General features: G+C 35.8%; 1 protein-coding gene and 1 non-coding gene across 2 annotated transcripts in view; both read right to left on the minus strand.

The window, feature by feature from the left end:
- Positions 1-116: 116 nt before the first annotated feature.
- The window catches only part of LOC101975769 (phospholipid-transporting ATPase ABCA3), a 130,027-nt gene continuing 116,261 nt past the window's right edge, over positions 117-13,882 (minus strand). Inside the window, exons 25-31 of the mRNA XM_078024246.1 lie at positions 11,168-11,293; positions 10,711-10,905; positions 4,797-4,984; positions 4,037-4,207; positions 3,461-3,651; positions 746-819; positions 117-364 (exon numbers count right to left, since the gene is read on the minus strand). Coding sequence (XP_077880372.1) covers positions 224-364; positions 746-819; positions 3,461-3,651; positions 4,037-4,207; positions 4,797-4,984; positions 10,711-10,905; positions 11,168-11,293 — 1,086 coding nt within the window. The 3' untranslated portion in view covers positions 117-223. The remainder of the gene's footprint in view (positions 365-745; positions 820-3,460; positions 3,652-4,036; positions 4,208-4,796; positions 4,985-10,710; positions 10,906-11,167; positions 11,294-13,882) is intronic.
- On the minus strand, positions 8,176-8,281 carry LOC120887761 (U6 spliceosomal RNA). The gene has a single exon (XR_005731087.2). It is a non-coding gene; the product is annotated as a U6 spliceosomal RNA (small nuclear RNA).

A 13,882-nucleotide genomic window follows, 5' to 3' on the forward strand; every position in this document is an offset into this window, starting at 1 on the left:
ATTCTGCTCTTTCATATTTCTAGGACGGAAAATAGGATAGTTCGCCTAATGGCTATAAATCTGTGCATGTGAGATATATAGGCCACTTATCTAAATGTGCAAAGAAGCAGGCAAACTTTCACTTTTGGGGAACTCTTTAATGCATAAATATATTTACACCAAGATATACACACAGAGAAATGCTCCTTTATGTATCCAGGAGGTGAACAGTGGCAACTGAATCTCATTGTGCTTGCTTTTCAGAGCCACCTGCTGGTTTATCTATATTAGCAAAGGTCAGGAAGACTTGTTCCAGTGTTATCTGACTGACCGAATAGTCTTCTAAATCGAATTGTTCTTTGGCTTTCTCCAAAATGCCAAACACCTTCAACAACAATGATAAAAATGTGTAGTTACCATTGCAATCTCCCCTCCAGTACTCAACCCAGATGAGCCTCCCATCTCTTCCACAACTTAACAAAAGTTTATGATAAAGCCTAGAGCCACAGAAGTGGGAGATGATAAATAGAAAAAAAAATAGGTAATTGAGAAGTTGAGAGGAGGCAATTCTCTGTCTCCATTCTCTTGTTGGGTTAACAATAGGATTTGGGGGTCTGAAATCAGTCATTAAACTCAAGGAGTATTTGAAAAGTAGCCTTAAGGCTCTGATGACAGAATCCCAAATACTTGACAGAATCCCCAATACTACCCGTCACTAGTGCTCTCTTAGCCTATAGTGTTAGAAGGGCATGGGTGCTCCCATCACCTTTCCCCAGCTATTTTCCTTGCTGGGAATATAGAAGTTAAGGACCCCTTGAGTCTCCTGCTTCAAGGCACTACCTAAGAAAGGAAAACAGAACAAGAGAATAATTTTACAGATTAAAAAACTGCTAAATATTGCTACATTTACTTAATGTTATATACAGTGGAGATGAATAAACAGGATTTATACAAAAGGGAGTATGATCCAATAACCCACTCTTTTTGCTATGCATGACATGATGCATCATTACATTATTTATTTGAGATCTCTCTTTTTATAGTGTAGAGGTGCTCACAGCTATAAATTTCCGTTAGTACTGCTTTCACTGTATTCCACAGATGCCGGTATGTTGTGTTTCCATTTTTATTTGATTCTAGGAATCTTTTAATATCTCCGCTGATTTCTTCAGTGACCCACTGTTCATTCAAAAATGTATTATCCAATTTCCATGTGTTTGTGTAATTTCTGTAGTTTCTCTTGCTGTTGATATCTAGTTCCATTCCATTAAGATATGATAAAACCCAAGAAATTATTTAAAAATTTGAAGCATTTTTCTAAGATTCACTTTACAACATAAAATATTTATCTGTTTTGGAAAAAGTTCCATGAGCTGGTGAAAAAAACTATGTATACTTCCACAGCTGTCTGAGATATTCTGTAGATATCTACTAAGTATATTTGATCTATATTGTAGCTGAACTCTGATGTTTCTTTATTAGTTTTTTTGTCTGAATAATCTGTTGGTGAGAATAGGCTACTGAATTCAACCTCTTATATTATATTAGGGTCTGTTTCCCTCTATGTCCAGTAGTGTTTGTTTTATAAAATTGGGTGCTCCAACATTCAGTGGGTATATATTTCTAATCATAATATCTTTTTGAAGGGATTGTTCTCTTCATCAATATATAATGAATACCTTCTTTGTCTCTCCTAACCAATGCTTTTATTTTTGGTCTATATACTTCTCTGAGAAGTACAAACAATTTCTCCAGCATCAGCCTGTTTTGTAGATTCCAGATCAGTTATGTTTAGGCTGCTTTTCTGCACTGTGCTAATTTCTGTGCTAATCATGCTTACTAGGTGTCTCAATTTCTCCACTACCCCTTCCCTTTGCTGTGCTGCTGTGCACTTGGTAATGAGGCTTTCTTTCTCAACCTTTGTTCTATTATCCAGAGTATCTGGGTTTCTCCAAGTCTTTGTCTGTCCATTATTGATAGAACTATAGCATTTTTTCCAGAAACCCACCTTGTTGAATACTGCTCTCTAGTGTTTTGCTTCCAACTTGTGGAGAAAGAGGTGATTTTTTTTTCTAATCCACCATACTGAAACCTTGACCCTTGACATTTTTTTATAGGCACATCATAGTCACAATGACCACTGATTACCTTCCCACACAAACTGTTCTACCATCTATTTTTTAAAAAAATATTTTTAATTGTAGATAGACATAATGATTTTATTTTATTTATTTTTGTACGTGGTGCTGAGGATCAAACCCAGTGCCTCATATGTGCTAGGCAAGTAAGCCCTCTACCTCTGAGCCACAACCCCAGTCCCCATCTATTTTTATCTATTTTATAATCTCCACTTCTACTGTATAATCAATCATGGCATTTTTCCTTGCATAGAAGATAAAATTCCTACTCCTTAACCTAATTCATAACAGACATTTCTGTTACATTTTATTCAGCTTGACAAAGCTAAGATGAAAACCCACAATGACTGAAATCCTTGACATGTATCTTGCATTGTACCATATAGGCAAAAAGTGCTTAGTGAATTTGTTACTCAGAAGGAAAAGGATTCTTGAGAAGAGAGAAACACTTGGTAGATCTTTTTGCATTTTTAAACTATGTTCTGACTAAGACAAAAAAGGGCTAGAATTACATTTTTTTAGTACAAGACAAAATACCTTAAGACTTTTCATGGTACATATTAAGCCTTAATCCCCAGGGACTTTATGGAAGTAATTAAGTTTATATGAAGTCATAGGGTGAAGCTCCTACTACACTATGACTGGTATCATTTTAAGAAAAGAAGATACACCAGAAGTGTATGTGGATAGAAAAGAGTCCTATAAGTAAGTAAACAGTGAAAAGGAGCCCATCGCAAGTCAAGGAGAGAGGCTTCAGTAGTAACTAGACCCTCTGACATCTTATTAGTAGGCTGCCAAACCTCCAGAACTGTAAGAAGACAAATGTTGTTTAGGCCACTCAGTCTGTGACATTTCGTTGTGGAAGTTCTGGCAGACTAATACATATGATGTTCAAAGAATAAAAATTATTCTCAAACTTCCGGGCTGGGGTTATGGTTCAGCAGTAGAGTGCTTGCCTTGCACGTGCAAGGCCCTGGGTTCGATCCTCAGCACCACATAAAAATGAATAAATAAATTAAAAAGTTTTTTAAAAAAGGAAAAGTAAAATGTCTGTTAAAAATTATGCTCAATCTTTATAACCTTAAATTTTATGACATGAGATAATAAGTCATATGACAAGAGATTGGTGAACTTCTGTTTTGTTTCTTGCAAACTTCTTAGCATAATCAGGTACAAAAGACTTATAGGGACATAAATCTCCAAAAGAACTCTTTGAAGGGAGGTTGAAAGTAGCAATAACTCATAGCATACAGTTGTTAGGAACCCAAAATATATGTATGGCAAGAACAATAAATATGACTTTACCATTTCACTAACAAAGTTATTAGCACAACCTGACTTACCTGGGAAAGTATTGGCAATAAATATTTTAAAATACTCTATTATATTTTGGTCTGTACCAGTCTTGAACTTGACAAACATGGTATAAACATCTCCAAACTTGTTCTTGAGGTGTTGAGGGCTGCCCAGGCACCTGAACTTTCCCTGCACCATAATGGCCAGCCTGGTACAGAGAGCCTCACATTCCTCCATACTAGAAAAACAAGACACCAGAACAATGTAAGGCTAAAAACATCTCCAGTGGAGGATATTCTGTAATTCAAACATTCCTATATTGTGATTCTCTTTTAAATGGGAAGTTTCATTTGCCTATCATCAGGATCACAGGAAATGAAGATATTTTCAAATTCAAAATAGCAGAGGACCAAATCCTCAAATGGAATACCTGAATTTTCCCATCCTCTCCTCACTAGTTAACCAAATAAGGATTCCAGCTATTCCATTCATTAGGATTCCATTCACAAGGAGCTCACATACTTGGAAAATTTACTGTCCAGTATTCTTGTCCCCAAATAATTCTCCATTTTAGTTACTACAACTCTTCATAGTCTTCAACCAGACTTCCCACTGAGCCACACCTGTGAGAGGTCAAGATGATAACTTTGCCACTCTCACGTGTCTTTGTCACTATGTTCCAGAGCAGGCGCCGGGCTACTGGGTCCATGCCAGTGGATGGCTCATCCAGGAACACGACAAAGGGTCTTCCCATTATGGCAACAGCAGTGCTCAGCCTACGTTTGTTTCCTCCACTTCATGGCCAAGGAAGGAGAGAAAAAATGGGAGAAGCACATTAAGGCATACAAATCAGTAATTTAATATACATCTGTTATTTATAAGAAACAATTTGCTAAGGTTTCCCCAAACTGAGTTGTAGGAAACAGCAGAGTCAAAAAAAAAAATGCCAGTTATATGTGACTCTGTCAAGTCATGAGATACAAATCCAGATATATAAATCAACTCATTTCATTTGAAATATAGAAAGATGACTTTGTTTACCTAATTCATTTAGATGATATTTACTAGTGAAATTCATTATTCTAGGAATTCCTCAGGATTACACGGTGGCCAGGCCAAAACAAAGAATCTCATATCTGTGCTTATTTGGGAGACAAAAAACCAGAGCAAAATAGGGAAAGAGTGCTGTCTTTTATAACTCAATGGCTACGATTCAAATAGAAGGTTTTTGAATTTCATCTCTGCAGCTTTGTTGCTAGCATCTAAACCATAGAAAGTTATTATTTCACAGTCATTCCTTGTTTGTCAGTATAGCTCAGGTTAATGTGAGTATTCATTTCAAACACAGGGAAGCTCTAAAAACTAAGCTGCATAGTATCTCACCTCAAAGTTTGAGTACGCTTGTTAGCATGGGGTTGCAGATTTAGCAATTTCAAAATGTCGTTCACATAAGAGTTAATGTCGTTCTCAGGGATCCCCCACAACCTAGCATACATTATCATTGTTTCCTGAACAGTCATGTGATCCAGCAAGGCATCAAACTGTGGACAATAACCAATTTTTGACCTTACCTAAAATAAGAGAACAGCATTGGACATAAATCAATTATCTCATTGAGCATGGAATAATCATGGATGACATAAAAGACTTAAAGTTCCCTAGGCCATTCCTCTAAGAGGGTTTGATGCCTCACAGAGTTCTTGCAAGGAATTTCTTGTCATTCAGTGGTCACAGATTCACCGTAGTTAGAAGCTACTGTCACGTGTTAGGATTGTAAGTGTACATAAACGAATGCATTCAGGGTAAGTTTTCATAAAACAAAGTTTTCTTCCTATCATATAACATAGACCAGATCCAAAATAAATTTAAAATAATTAAAAATTAAAGCAATATACCATGCACATATTTATCTGAAGAGGAATGTAAAAGAAAAAGGTTAGTCTAACAATGACTCAACCTGTAAAGGAAAGAAGTTTGATTACCCTAAGCAGCAAAAGAGGTGTAAAATTAATAGTAACAAGTCTGGAAGTAATAATTAGATGAACATTTTTGATTCATGGGGTCTTATTTTCTATAATATGTCTTCATGAGTTCAATCTCAAAGGATGCCAGGATATGGAAATCAAAGATTGTTATAGAAAGACTGCAATACATAGGTTAGGTTTGTTCAAATTCTACTCTTTGTTTGGTATTGATAGATGGGTGGCTTATCAACAGGGTCCTTTTGTGTGTAATGTGGCTTTATGAGAATTACCTAAAAGAGCTGAGCAGAGTTGGGATCCTAATTCTTATTTCAGTCACATAGTAATCATAAAGAAAGTCTTAATACAGTACAGAGAATGATGAATATGTTTAGAATTTCCATACATTTGGAAATTTGAAACGAATTTCTAAGAGTAAACCCTTAATTCATGGATTAAGGGAACTCAATACAACTTAACAAAATATTTTAAGCAATATGGGATATAGTGAAGAGGCCACTTTTAAACAAGGAAGAGTAATAAATGAGTTAAATAAATGATTAAGAGGTCAACTCATAAAGCTATTAAAAAGAAAACAGATTCATTTTCTTGAATGTTAGATTCAGTTTTTCAGAACAAACCTTTTGAGGAAATCATTGAAAAATCCTATAGAAGACATATTTTGATATCTCTTTAACCCATTGAAAACTCATAACTATGAGGCAACTAAATTTCAAATAAAAAAAACCAAAAAATTCTACAAGAATGTGCTTGAAAACTTGAAACTGAACTCCAAATGATATCATGGTTTAATAAAAACTCACAATGAAAGAAGACTGAAAATTGAATGAATTAATCAATAAATTCATAAAGCTAAAAAAACCCAGCACTTCTTTTCAGTTCATTTATAACTAGGTTTATAAAGTCAAATTCCTTGACAAAAACAACAAAATAGCCTTAATAAAATACCTTAAATATTTTTAATTTTTTAGTGCATTATAGTTACACAAATTAGTGGTTCATTTTGACATATTCACGAATGCATGTGAAATGTTTGATCCATTTCAGTCCCCAGTGCTTCACCTTTCCCTATCCTCCCCCACCTCCCCATGATTACCTTCTTTACCTCCACTGGTCAAAACATAGAAGTGCTGACAAGATAAGTAATTAACAGGTCAAACATTTTTTAAACAAATATCAAGAACATACATTAATAATCCTAATGTCAAAGTCTTGTGTGCCCTGAAGACATTTGAAGATTTAGAGGAATATAAATTTTGGTTTTGACTTAGAAAGAAAATCTAAGAATCTTTCCAAAATAAAGGCATCTATTGGGAGAGTCTTCCCATGATAATCAGGGATTTCAAGAGATAAGGATACAAAGGATGAATCTGTGTTGTATAAGTTTATAATATATGTGAAGGTTCTGCCAAAGACTATTGTCAAAGACTAAAATAAAAGCAAAGCTAACTCATTATACCTCTCAGGATAAGAGGGTTTAACCCAGGCACTGAGCCCAACCTTTAGATATAATTTGTAGTAACTTTCACCATATTACCTAATGTGTGACAGAAAATCCTGAACTATAAATTTAAAATGCTCTAAAATTCTGAAAATGCTCATCTCCCTAGCAGAGGAAAACCCAAACTTCTCCCCCCTTCATGGAAAACCCTCTTGTTTATTTGATTAAACAAAAATAAAATGAACTGCATAGGAATAATTTTAAAGTCTAAAGAGACACCAACTTTGTTTTAAGGCTGTAGTAGCTGTTACAGCATCTCCTTGCTACCTTCCCCAGCCTTCTCTGTGGGCAAAAGTGACACATTCAGAAGCCTGTTAGCTAATTCAGGAGTTTTTGAACACTTTTTTATAAGTTCTTCATCTGGTCATTGCCTGTCATGCCTGTGGCCTGCAATATTAACATTTAAGATTTAAAAGTAAAAGCCCAAAAGGGGAATGGGGGGAATAAAAACAAAGAAAACCCTACTTTTTCCTACTAAAGGTTTTGGGGGAAATCTTGATTTCCCCACCCATCCACTGAAATAATGGGATTGGCATTCCCGAGGCCAAGACCACTTAAAAAGTGGCAAAAGGTATTTGTCACCCCAACGGTCTGCTTTCTGAAGCCAGAGAAGTTATTGTGGTGGTGCATATTTCTCCTATCAGTTTGTCTGGAACAAAAATAAAAATTAGAGGTTTAATGTAGTCAGTATGACTAACACCATGCATAAGACCCATGTTAGAATACCCCAATTCTGCATTTACTTTTCCTTTAAAACAATAACAACAAAACAAACAAACAAACAAACTCCACCAAGTCAGATTCTTTTAAAAAAATTAAAGCATTTTACTGACCAGGCATGAGAGCTAATGGACAGTATTAAACAAGATTCATAATAAAAGAATACTAACAACCCTCCCACACAACTGACTATACCTATCATGCTAGTTAAAAACATCCCTTTACCCACCCACCCTCATCTGCATTGACTTTAGGGGAAAAGGGGTGGGGAATGATTCTTACCATCTTAAAAACAAGGAAACCCCATAAATGTGAAAAAATCTTCCTCTGAAGACAACTGCATAGACTGCTAGAAAAATAAAGAACTATTGCAGAGTTGGTTATTTAAAGAAAGTAAACACTTTGCTACACATGCCAACATTCAGCCAGTGTGCTCTAAGATAGCCTTAAGAAAAAAAAATACTACCTAAGCTCAAAAGTTAATACAATCATTAAAAGGAAAACTTTTAGAACCATTTCTGGTTAAATGATGATGGAAGACATCTCAGTAGGCTGGCCTAAAAATATGGAACACTTCATGAATTTGCGTGTCATGCTTGCACAGGGGCCATGCTATCTTCTCTGTATCATTCCAAATTTAGTATATGTGCTATCGAAGCAAGCAATCAAACTCTCCTCTTTTTGAAAGGTCTCAAATTACTCTCAAATATAATGTTTTAGAGGTAGTGTAACATAGATTCAAAGAATAATTCAGGGGTTGGGGATATAGCTCAGTTGGTAAAGTGCTTGCCTTGCATGCTCAATCCCCAACAGAAAGAAAGAGAGAGAGAGAGAGAGAGAGAGAGAGAGAGAGAGAGAGAGAGAGAGAGAGAGAGAAGAATAAGAAGAAGAAGGAGGAGGAGGAGGAGGAGGAAGAGGAAGGGAAGGAGGAAGAAAGAGTTAAAAAAAAGAATAATTCAGTGCACAAGTTGACAAGTAACCAAAAATGACAAATACCAGAAATGACAGGCAACAGAAACAATTCTTTGATAACCTTAGATATTGCAATTAGCATTCTCCCATGAGAAAAACTACTATGTTTACTCCTTTTAGTAAATACGAAACTAATTTTAATGTCTCCCAATTTATTCTGAAAAATTCTAAACACAAAAGAAAACCTGAAAGTACAATGAATGCACTTAAAACCCTTAACAAGATCTGTTGCTAAAAAATAAATGAAAAATTTGACAATATCTCTAAGCAACAGAAAGCATATACTTAGCTGACTAAAATAAAAGAACATCTAAAAATGAGAAATACTATATCTGAAAAGACTGAATAAACTAAATGACTGAATTTAACAAGATTAGATATAGCTGAAGAAAGCATTATGAATTGGAAAAAATCAGAAGAAATTATCTTGAAGGCAGTATAAAGAGATAAAATATGGAAAATCTGAAAGCAAAGATATGGAGAATATTATAAAGATATCTGACAGATAACTGGATTCATAAAAGGAAAGAAGAAAGAGAATGAAGCAGAAGAAATATTTTAAAAACAAAGAAGGAGGGCTGGGGATATGGCTCAAGTGGTAGTGCGCTCGCCTGGCATGCGTGAGGCCCGGGTTCGATCCTCAGCACCACATACCAACAAAGATGTTGTGTCTGCCAATAACTAAAAAATAAATATTAAAAATTCATTCTCTCTCTCTCTCTCTCTCTCTCTCTCTCTCTCTCTCTCTCTCTCTCTCTCAAAAAAAAACCAAAGAAGGAAATGTAGGATAAAAAAATGCCAACAAATCTTAAAACAATAAATATAAAATCTGCTCCTCCAATACACCATAGTAACTGCTCTTTTAGTCACCTTTTACTTTGCTGTGACCAAAATACCTGATTAGAGCAGTTCAGAGGTGGGAGAATTTATCTGGATCTCATGGTTTCAGAGGTCTCAGTTCATACATAGCCAACACATTGCTCTGGAACTGGGTGAAGCAACACATCATGGGGAGAAAGGCCCAGGGAGGAATGCTGCTCAACTCATGGTGAGGGATGGGGAGGAGAAGAGGAAGAAGAAGAGAAAGAGGAAGAGGAGGACCACGATGAGAGGCTTAGGCAGAAAAACCCATCTAGGGCACACCCCCAGTGACCCATTCTCCTCCAACCATACCCCCAACTGTCTATGGTTGCCACCCAGCAGTACACTCAAACTAGGATGAATTAAATAGGTTAGAGTTTTCATAATCCAATAATTTGCCTGGAGCTTTTGGGGGATACCTCATATCCAAACCACAACAATCACCAACCTAGATTGTAGACTCTGAAAAACATACATTTTTGGAATAAACAAAAAAAAATAACTTGAAAATTAAACAATATACTTCCATGGGTCAAAAAGAGAGTTTTAAGAATAAGTTATGTAATATTTTTAATATGATGAAAATACAACTATGAAAATTTGTGTGATGTAGGTAAAGCAATGCAGAGACAAACTTATAGCATTACATGATTTTACTGGAAAAGAAGAGCAAAAATAAACCCAAATCAATATCAAATATGAACATAATTGATAATATCAGCAAGTACTAGAAAAATTGGAATCCCCAAACACTGATGGAGCAAATGTAATGTAGTGCAGCCAGTGTGAGTTTTGGGTCAGGTAAGTTGTGATTCTCTGTATTCACTTCTCAGCATCTACAGTTTTGGTGGTAATGGTTGGCCCTATAATCTCATTTCTCTTATGATCTAAAAAGTTTTTTTCAGTTTGTTGAGATTTTTACTTGTTGAGATCAGAGCAGCAATTTCCAAATTTCTTAAATACTGGACCAGAAACTACAAGTCAAATTTATTTTTTATAGATCAAGCACATTATCTGGAATATGTCAGAAGAACTGTTGAGAGAACTTGTCTATTCTTGATTTAGATTCTTGGGGTAAAGTGATTTTTCCTACCTGAATATCTTTCCCTAAGAATATATTTCTCTCTCCAAAATGCACTGGCTGAGTCCCCAGAATCAATTTCAACGCCTATAATGATTGCCATCTGTGATCTCCCTCCACTTGTCTGTTACCTGCACTCCCAAGTTGACATGCTTCTCACAGACACTAATTGAATCTTACCTTTAGGATATTTTTGGTGATGCTAAAACCTTTAATGAACACATCTCCAGAAGTAGCAATATGTTCTCCAGTCAAAATTTGGAAGGTAGAAGTTTTTCCAGCCCCATTTAGTCCAAGCAATCCAAAACACTCCTCCCCTTGGATGGCAACAGAGATGTTTCTCACAGCCAGAATGGGTGGACATTGAAAATATACCTTAAAAATAAAGAAAATACAATACACATTTACACACACATAAACAGACACATGTGAATGTATGTATTTGTGTGTATAGATATGTATTATACATCTAGGTGTATATGTGTATACTTGTCAAATAGAATCAATACCTTGGGCCACCATGGACCCACTACCTCAGAGAGTTTCAGAGGATCTACTAGGAGAACACCCGTAGACCTGTAGATCCCACAGAACCACATGGATGAAGCCAGCATTGCTGACCACTGAATGATGTTACCTTGGTGAGTTCTTTAATAACCACTGTGGAATTCAGTGATTCAAGAGGCTGCTCCACGATTCTCTGTCTCTCATTTTGTACATCTTCGTCGTCAGATTCCCCAGAAAATTCTTTGGACACTGTTTCCTATGACAAAAATCAGTAGTGGATATCTTTGAAGCACCTGGCCTAGACTAGTTGAATTTAGGGAGGCAAAACAGGAGGATGATTTCTATTGAATATGGAAAATGACAAACCACAAAATACTGTGGCCTGGGGAGAGGGAATGAAGGAGAAGGAAATGCATTGATCCTTCCCCAAAACATTCTTTCCCAGTGACAAAACAGGCCCCCAGCAGGAGATATCCCTCAAGTCTGGAATGACAGTCTCTGGAAAGAAGCCAAAGCACTGATCCTTCCCAAAACAAATCCTTTTCCAGATACTGACAGCTAACCGCAGACTACCCCCATCTCACCCAATAAAACAGATCCCAAATTCCTGAGTGCCCAAACTGACATACTCATTAAGTCACCTCTCAGTGTAACCTATATAAGTGCAGACTCCCCCTTTGGCCAGTGGCTCATTTTCCACCAGGAAAGTGGGTCTATCAGAGGTATGATTCTGTCCCTGAATAAAGGCTTTTGCTAATCTGTGAAGTTTGCATCTGGCCTGGTCCTTTTGTGCTAGCAATTTCAATGATGTAAATACAGAAAGTTTAAGCCATTTCCAAGAGACTTCCTACACATTGTTGCAGCTCTCATATATAAACTTACTCCCTATTTCCAAAGTTCGAAAACCAGGCTCCCAGTCATGAGTAAGCAGCATGTTCTCATCAAGGTAGAGGCCACAAAAAAAAAAAGTTAAATCACAACAGATGTCAGAAATTGTAGCCAAATGTCACTTATTAATAATAAAATATATTCTAGAAGGTCTCTCTGTGTGTATGTGTGTGTGTGTGTGTGTGTGTGTGTGTGTGTGTGTGATATGTGTGTATGTGAGATATATTCTTAAAATAGGGGAAAGATTAACTATTTTCTTAGAGAAAAAGGGAAACCAGGAACAGCTTTATGCAGGAAATGTCTGAGTTAAATTGAAAAAAATAATAAAATAGATAGGAATTTATCAGGAGACTTATAATGGGAAGAGAGAGGATGAGTTGGGCATTCCATATAGTAGAAAGGCAACTCTCAACTTGTGCCATAGTTCTTTTTTTATTCCAGTCTTGTTTTACTTTAAACTTTTTATTTCAAAAGAATTGTGATTATAGAATCTTTCTAGCACTGTTCCAGTATACATTTTACCATTTTCCTAATACTTATATATATATAAAATATTGGTACATTGATCAAAACTAATAAATCAACATTGGTTTAATTATCTAAACTACAGATATTACTCAAGCTTAGTGCAAAATAGCTTGAATACTTTTGAAGGATATGGAACAACAACCCCCAGAGAGAAAGGATGGGTCCTGGGTGGAGAAGGCAAACAATGGGTTCTGGGCTCTGGACTTTCATCCCAGTAACAATGGGTTCCAACTTTTTTCCTGATTTAGACTTTGAACCTGCACAACTAGTTTCCTGACTTCCAGCAGGCATGTTCTAGGACTCTAATGATTAAGTCACACTAAATATTCTGCTACGATTAACTCTAATCAAAGTCTATAAAAGAGAGACCCCCCCTCTTGTAACCAGTTTCCATTTTCTCCCCTAAAATGTGCCAGTTCACTGCTGCTTAATAAAGAAAGCTTGCTGATCCATGGAGGGCTGCTCCTCTTTCAGTTCTTTTTGTTTACAACTTTGAATGTCAACTTTAGTCTAAGCTATTGAAAAATAACATATCCAGCCAAGTACATAAATCATAAATCTACATCTTAGTGAATTTTCACAAGGTATACAGCTTACAATAATACCTGTGAAACTATCCTAGATAAATAAAAGAACATTACCCCCCAAAGGAACTATGATTCTGATTTATAACACCATACATACTTTTTACATGTTAGTTTTACCTGTACTTGAATTTTATTTAAGTGAAATTTTATTGCATATAGGGTTGTGTCTAGTTTCTTTTGTATAATATCATGTTTGTGGAATTATTCTATGCTGTTTACACAAGTTATAGGCTCTTCCTTCTCATGATTGTACTCTATTATAAAAAATAGACATTTTTAATCCATTATAATATCGATAAACATGTGATTTTCTTCCTTTTCTATTATGGATAATAGTATATGAACATCGTTAGAATGTCTAGAACTACATGTCTTTTAGTGGGCAAATAGTATTTATTTCCATTGGGTATCCACCTAGAAGGAAATGCTGGGTCATAATGTTGCATATGTTAATATGCATATAAAGGATGATTTAGAATACAATGCTAAGCAGTTTTCCAAAGGGGTAATCAACTTACATTCCTAATTGTTCTGCATCTTCAACCCTTAGCATTTTTGGCGGGTATACCATAATGTCCCTCAGTGGCTTTGTACACCTTTACATATGTTTATCAGACATTTGGAATTTTTTTGGTCATGTGTGAAGTCAATGTCCAAGTCTTTGAAATTAGATTGTCTGCCTTCTTCTCACTGATGTGTAATTAAAATTTTCTTTCCACTCTGTGACTTGCCTTTTTACTCACTTAACAGTGTCTTTGTGTGGCTCAGTGGTCAAGTACCCCTGAGTTCAATGTGAAGCTATTTTCTATATTTTTTCTAAATCTTTACTGTCTTGCCTTTAC

The sequence above is a fragment of the Ictidomys tridecemlineatus genome, chromosome 10 (genome assembly GCF_052094955.1).
Source record: "Ictidomys tridecemlineatus isolate mIctTri1 chromosome 10, mIctTri1.hap1, whole genome shotgun sequence".
NCBI lineage: Eukaryota > Metazoa > Chordata > Mammalia > Rodentia > Sciuridae > Ictidomys > Ictidomys tridecemlineatus.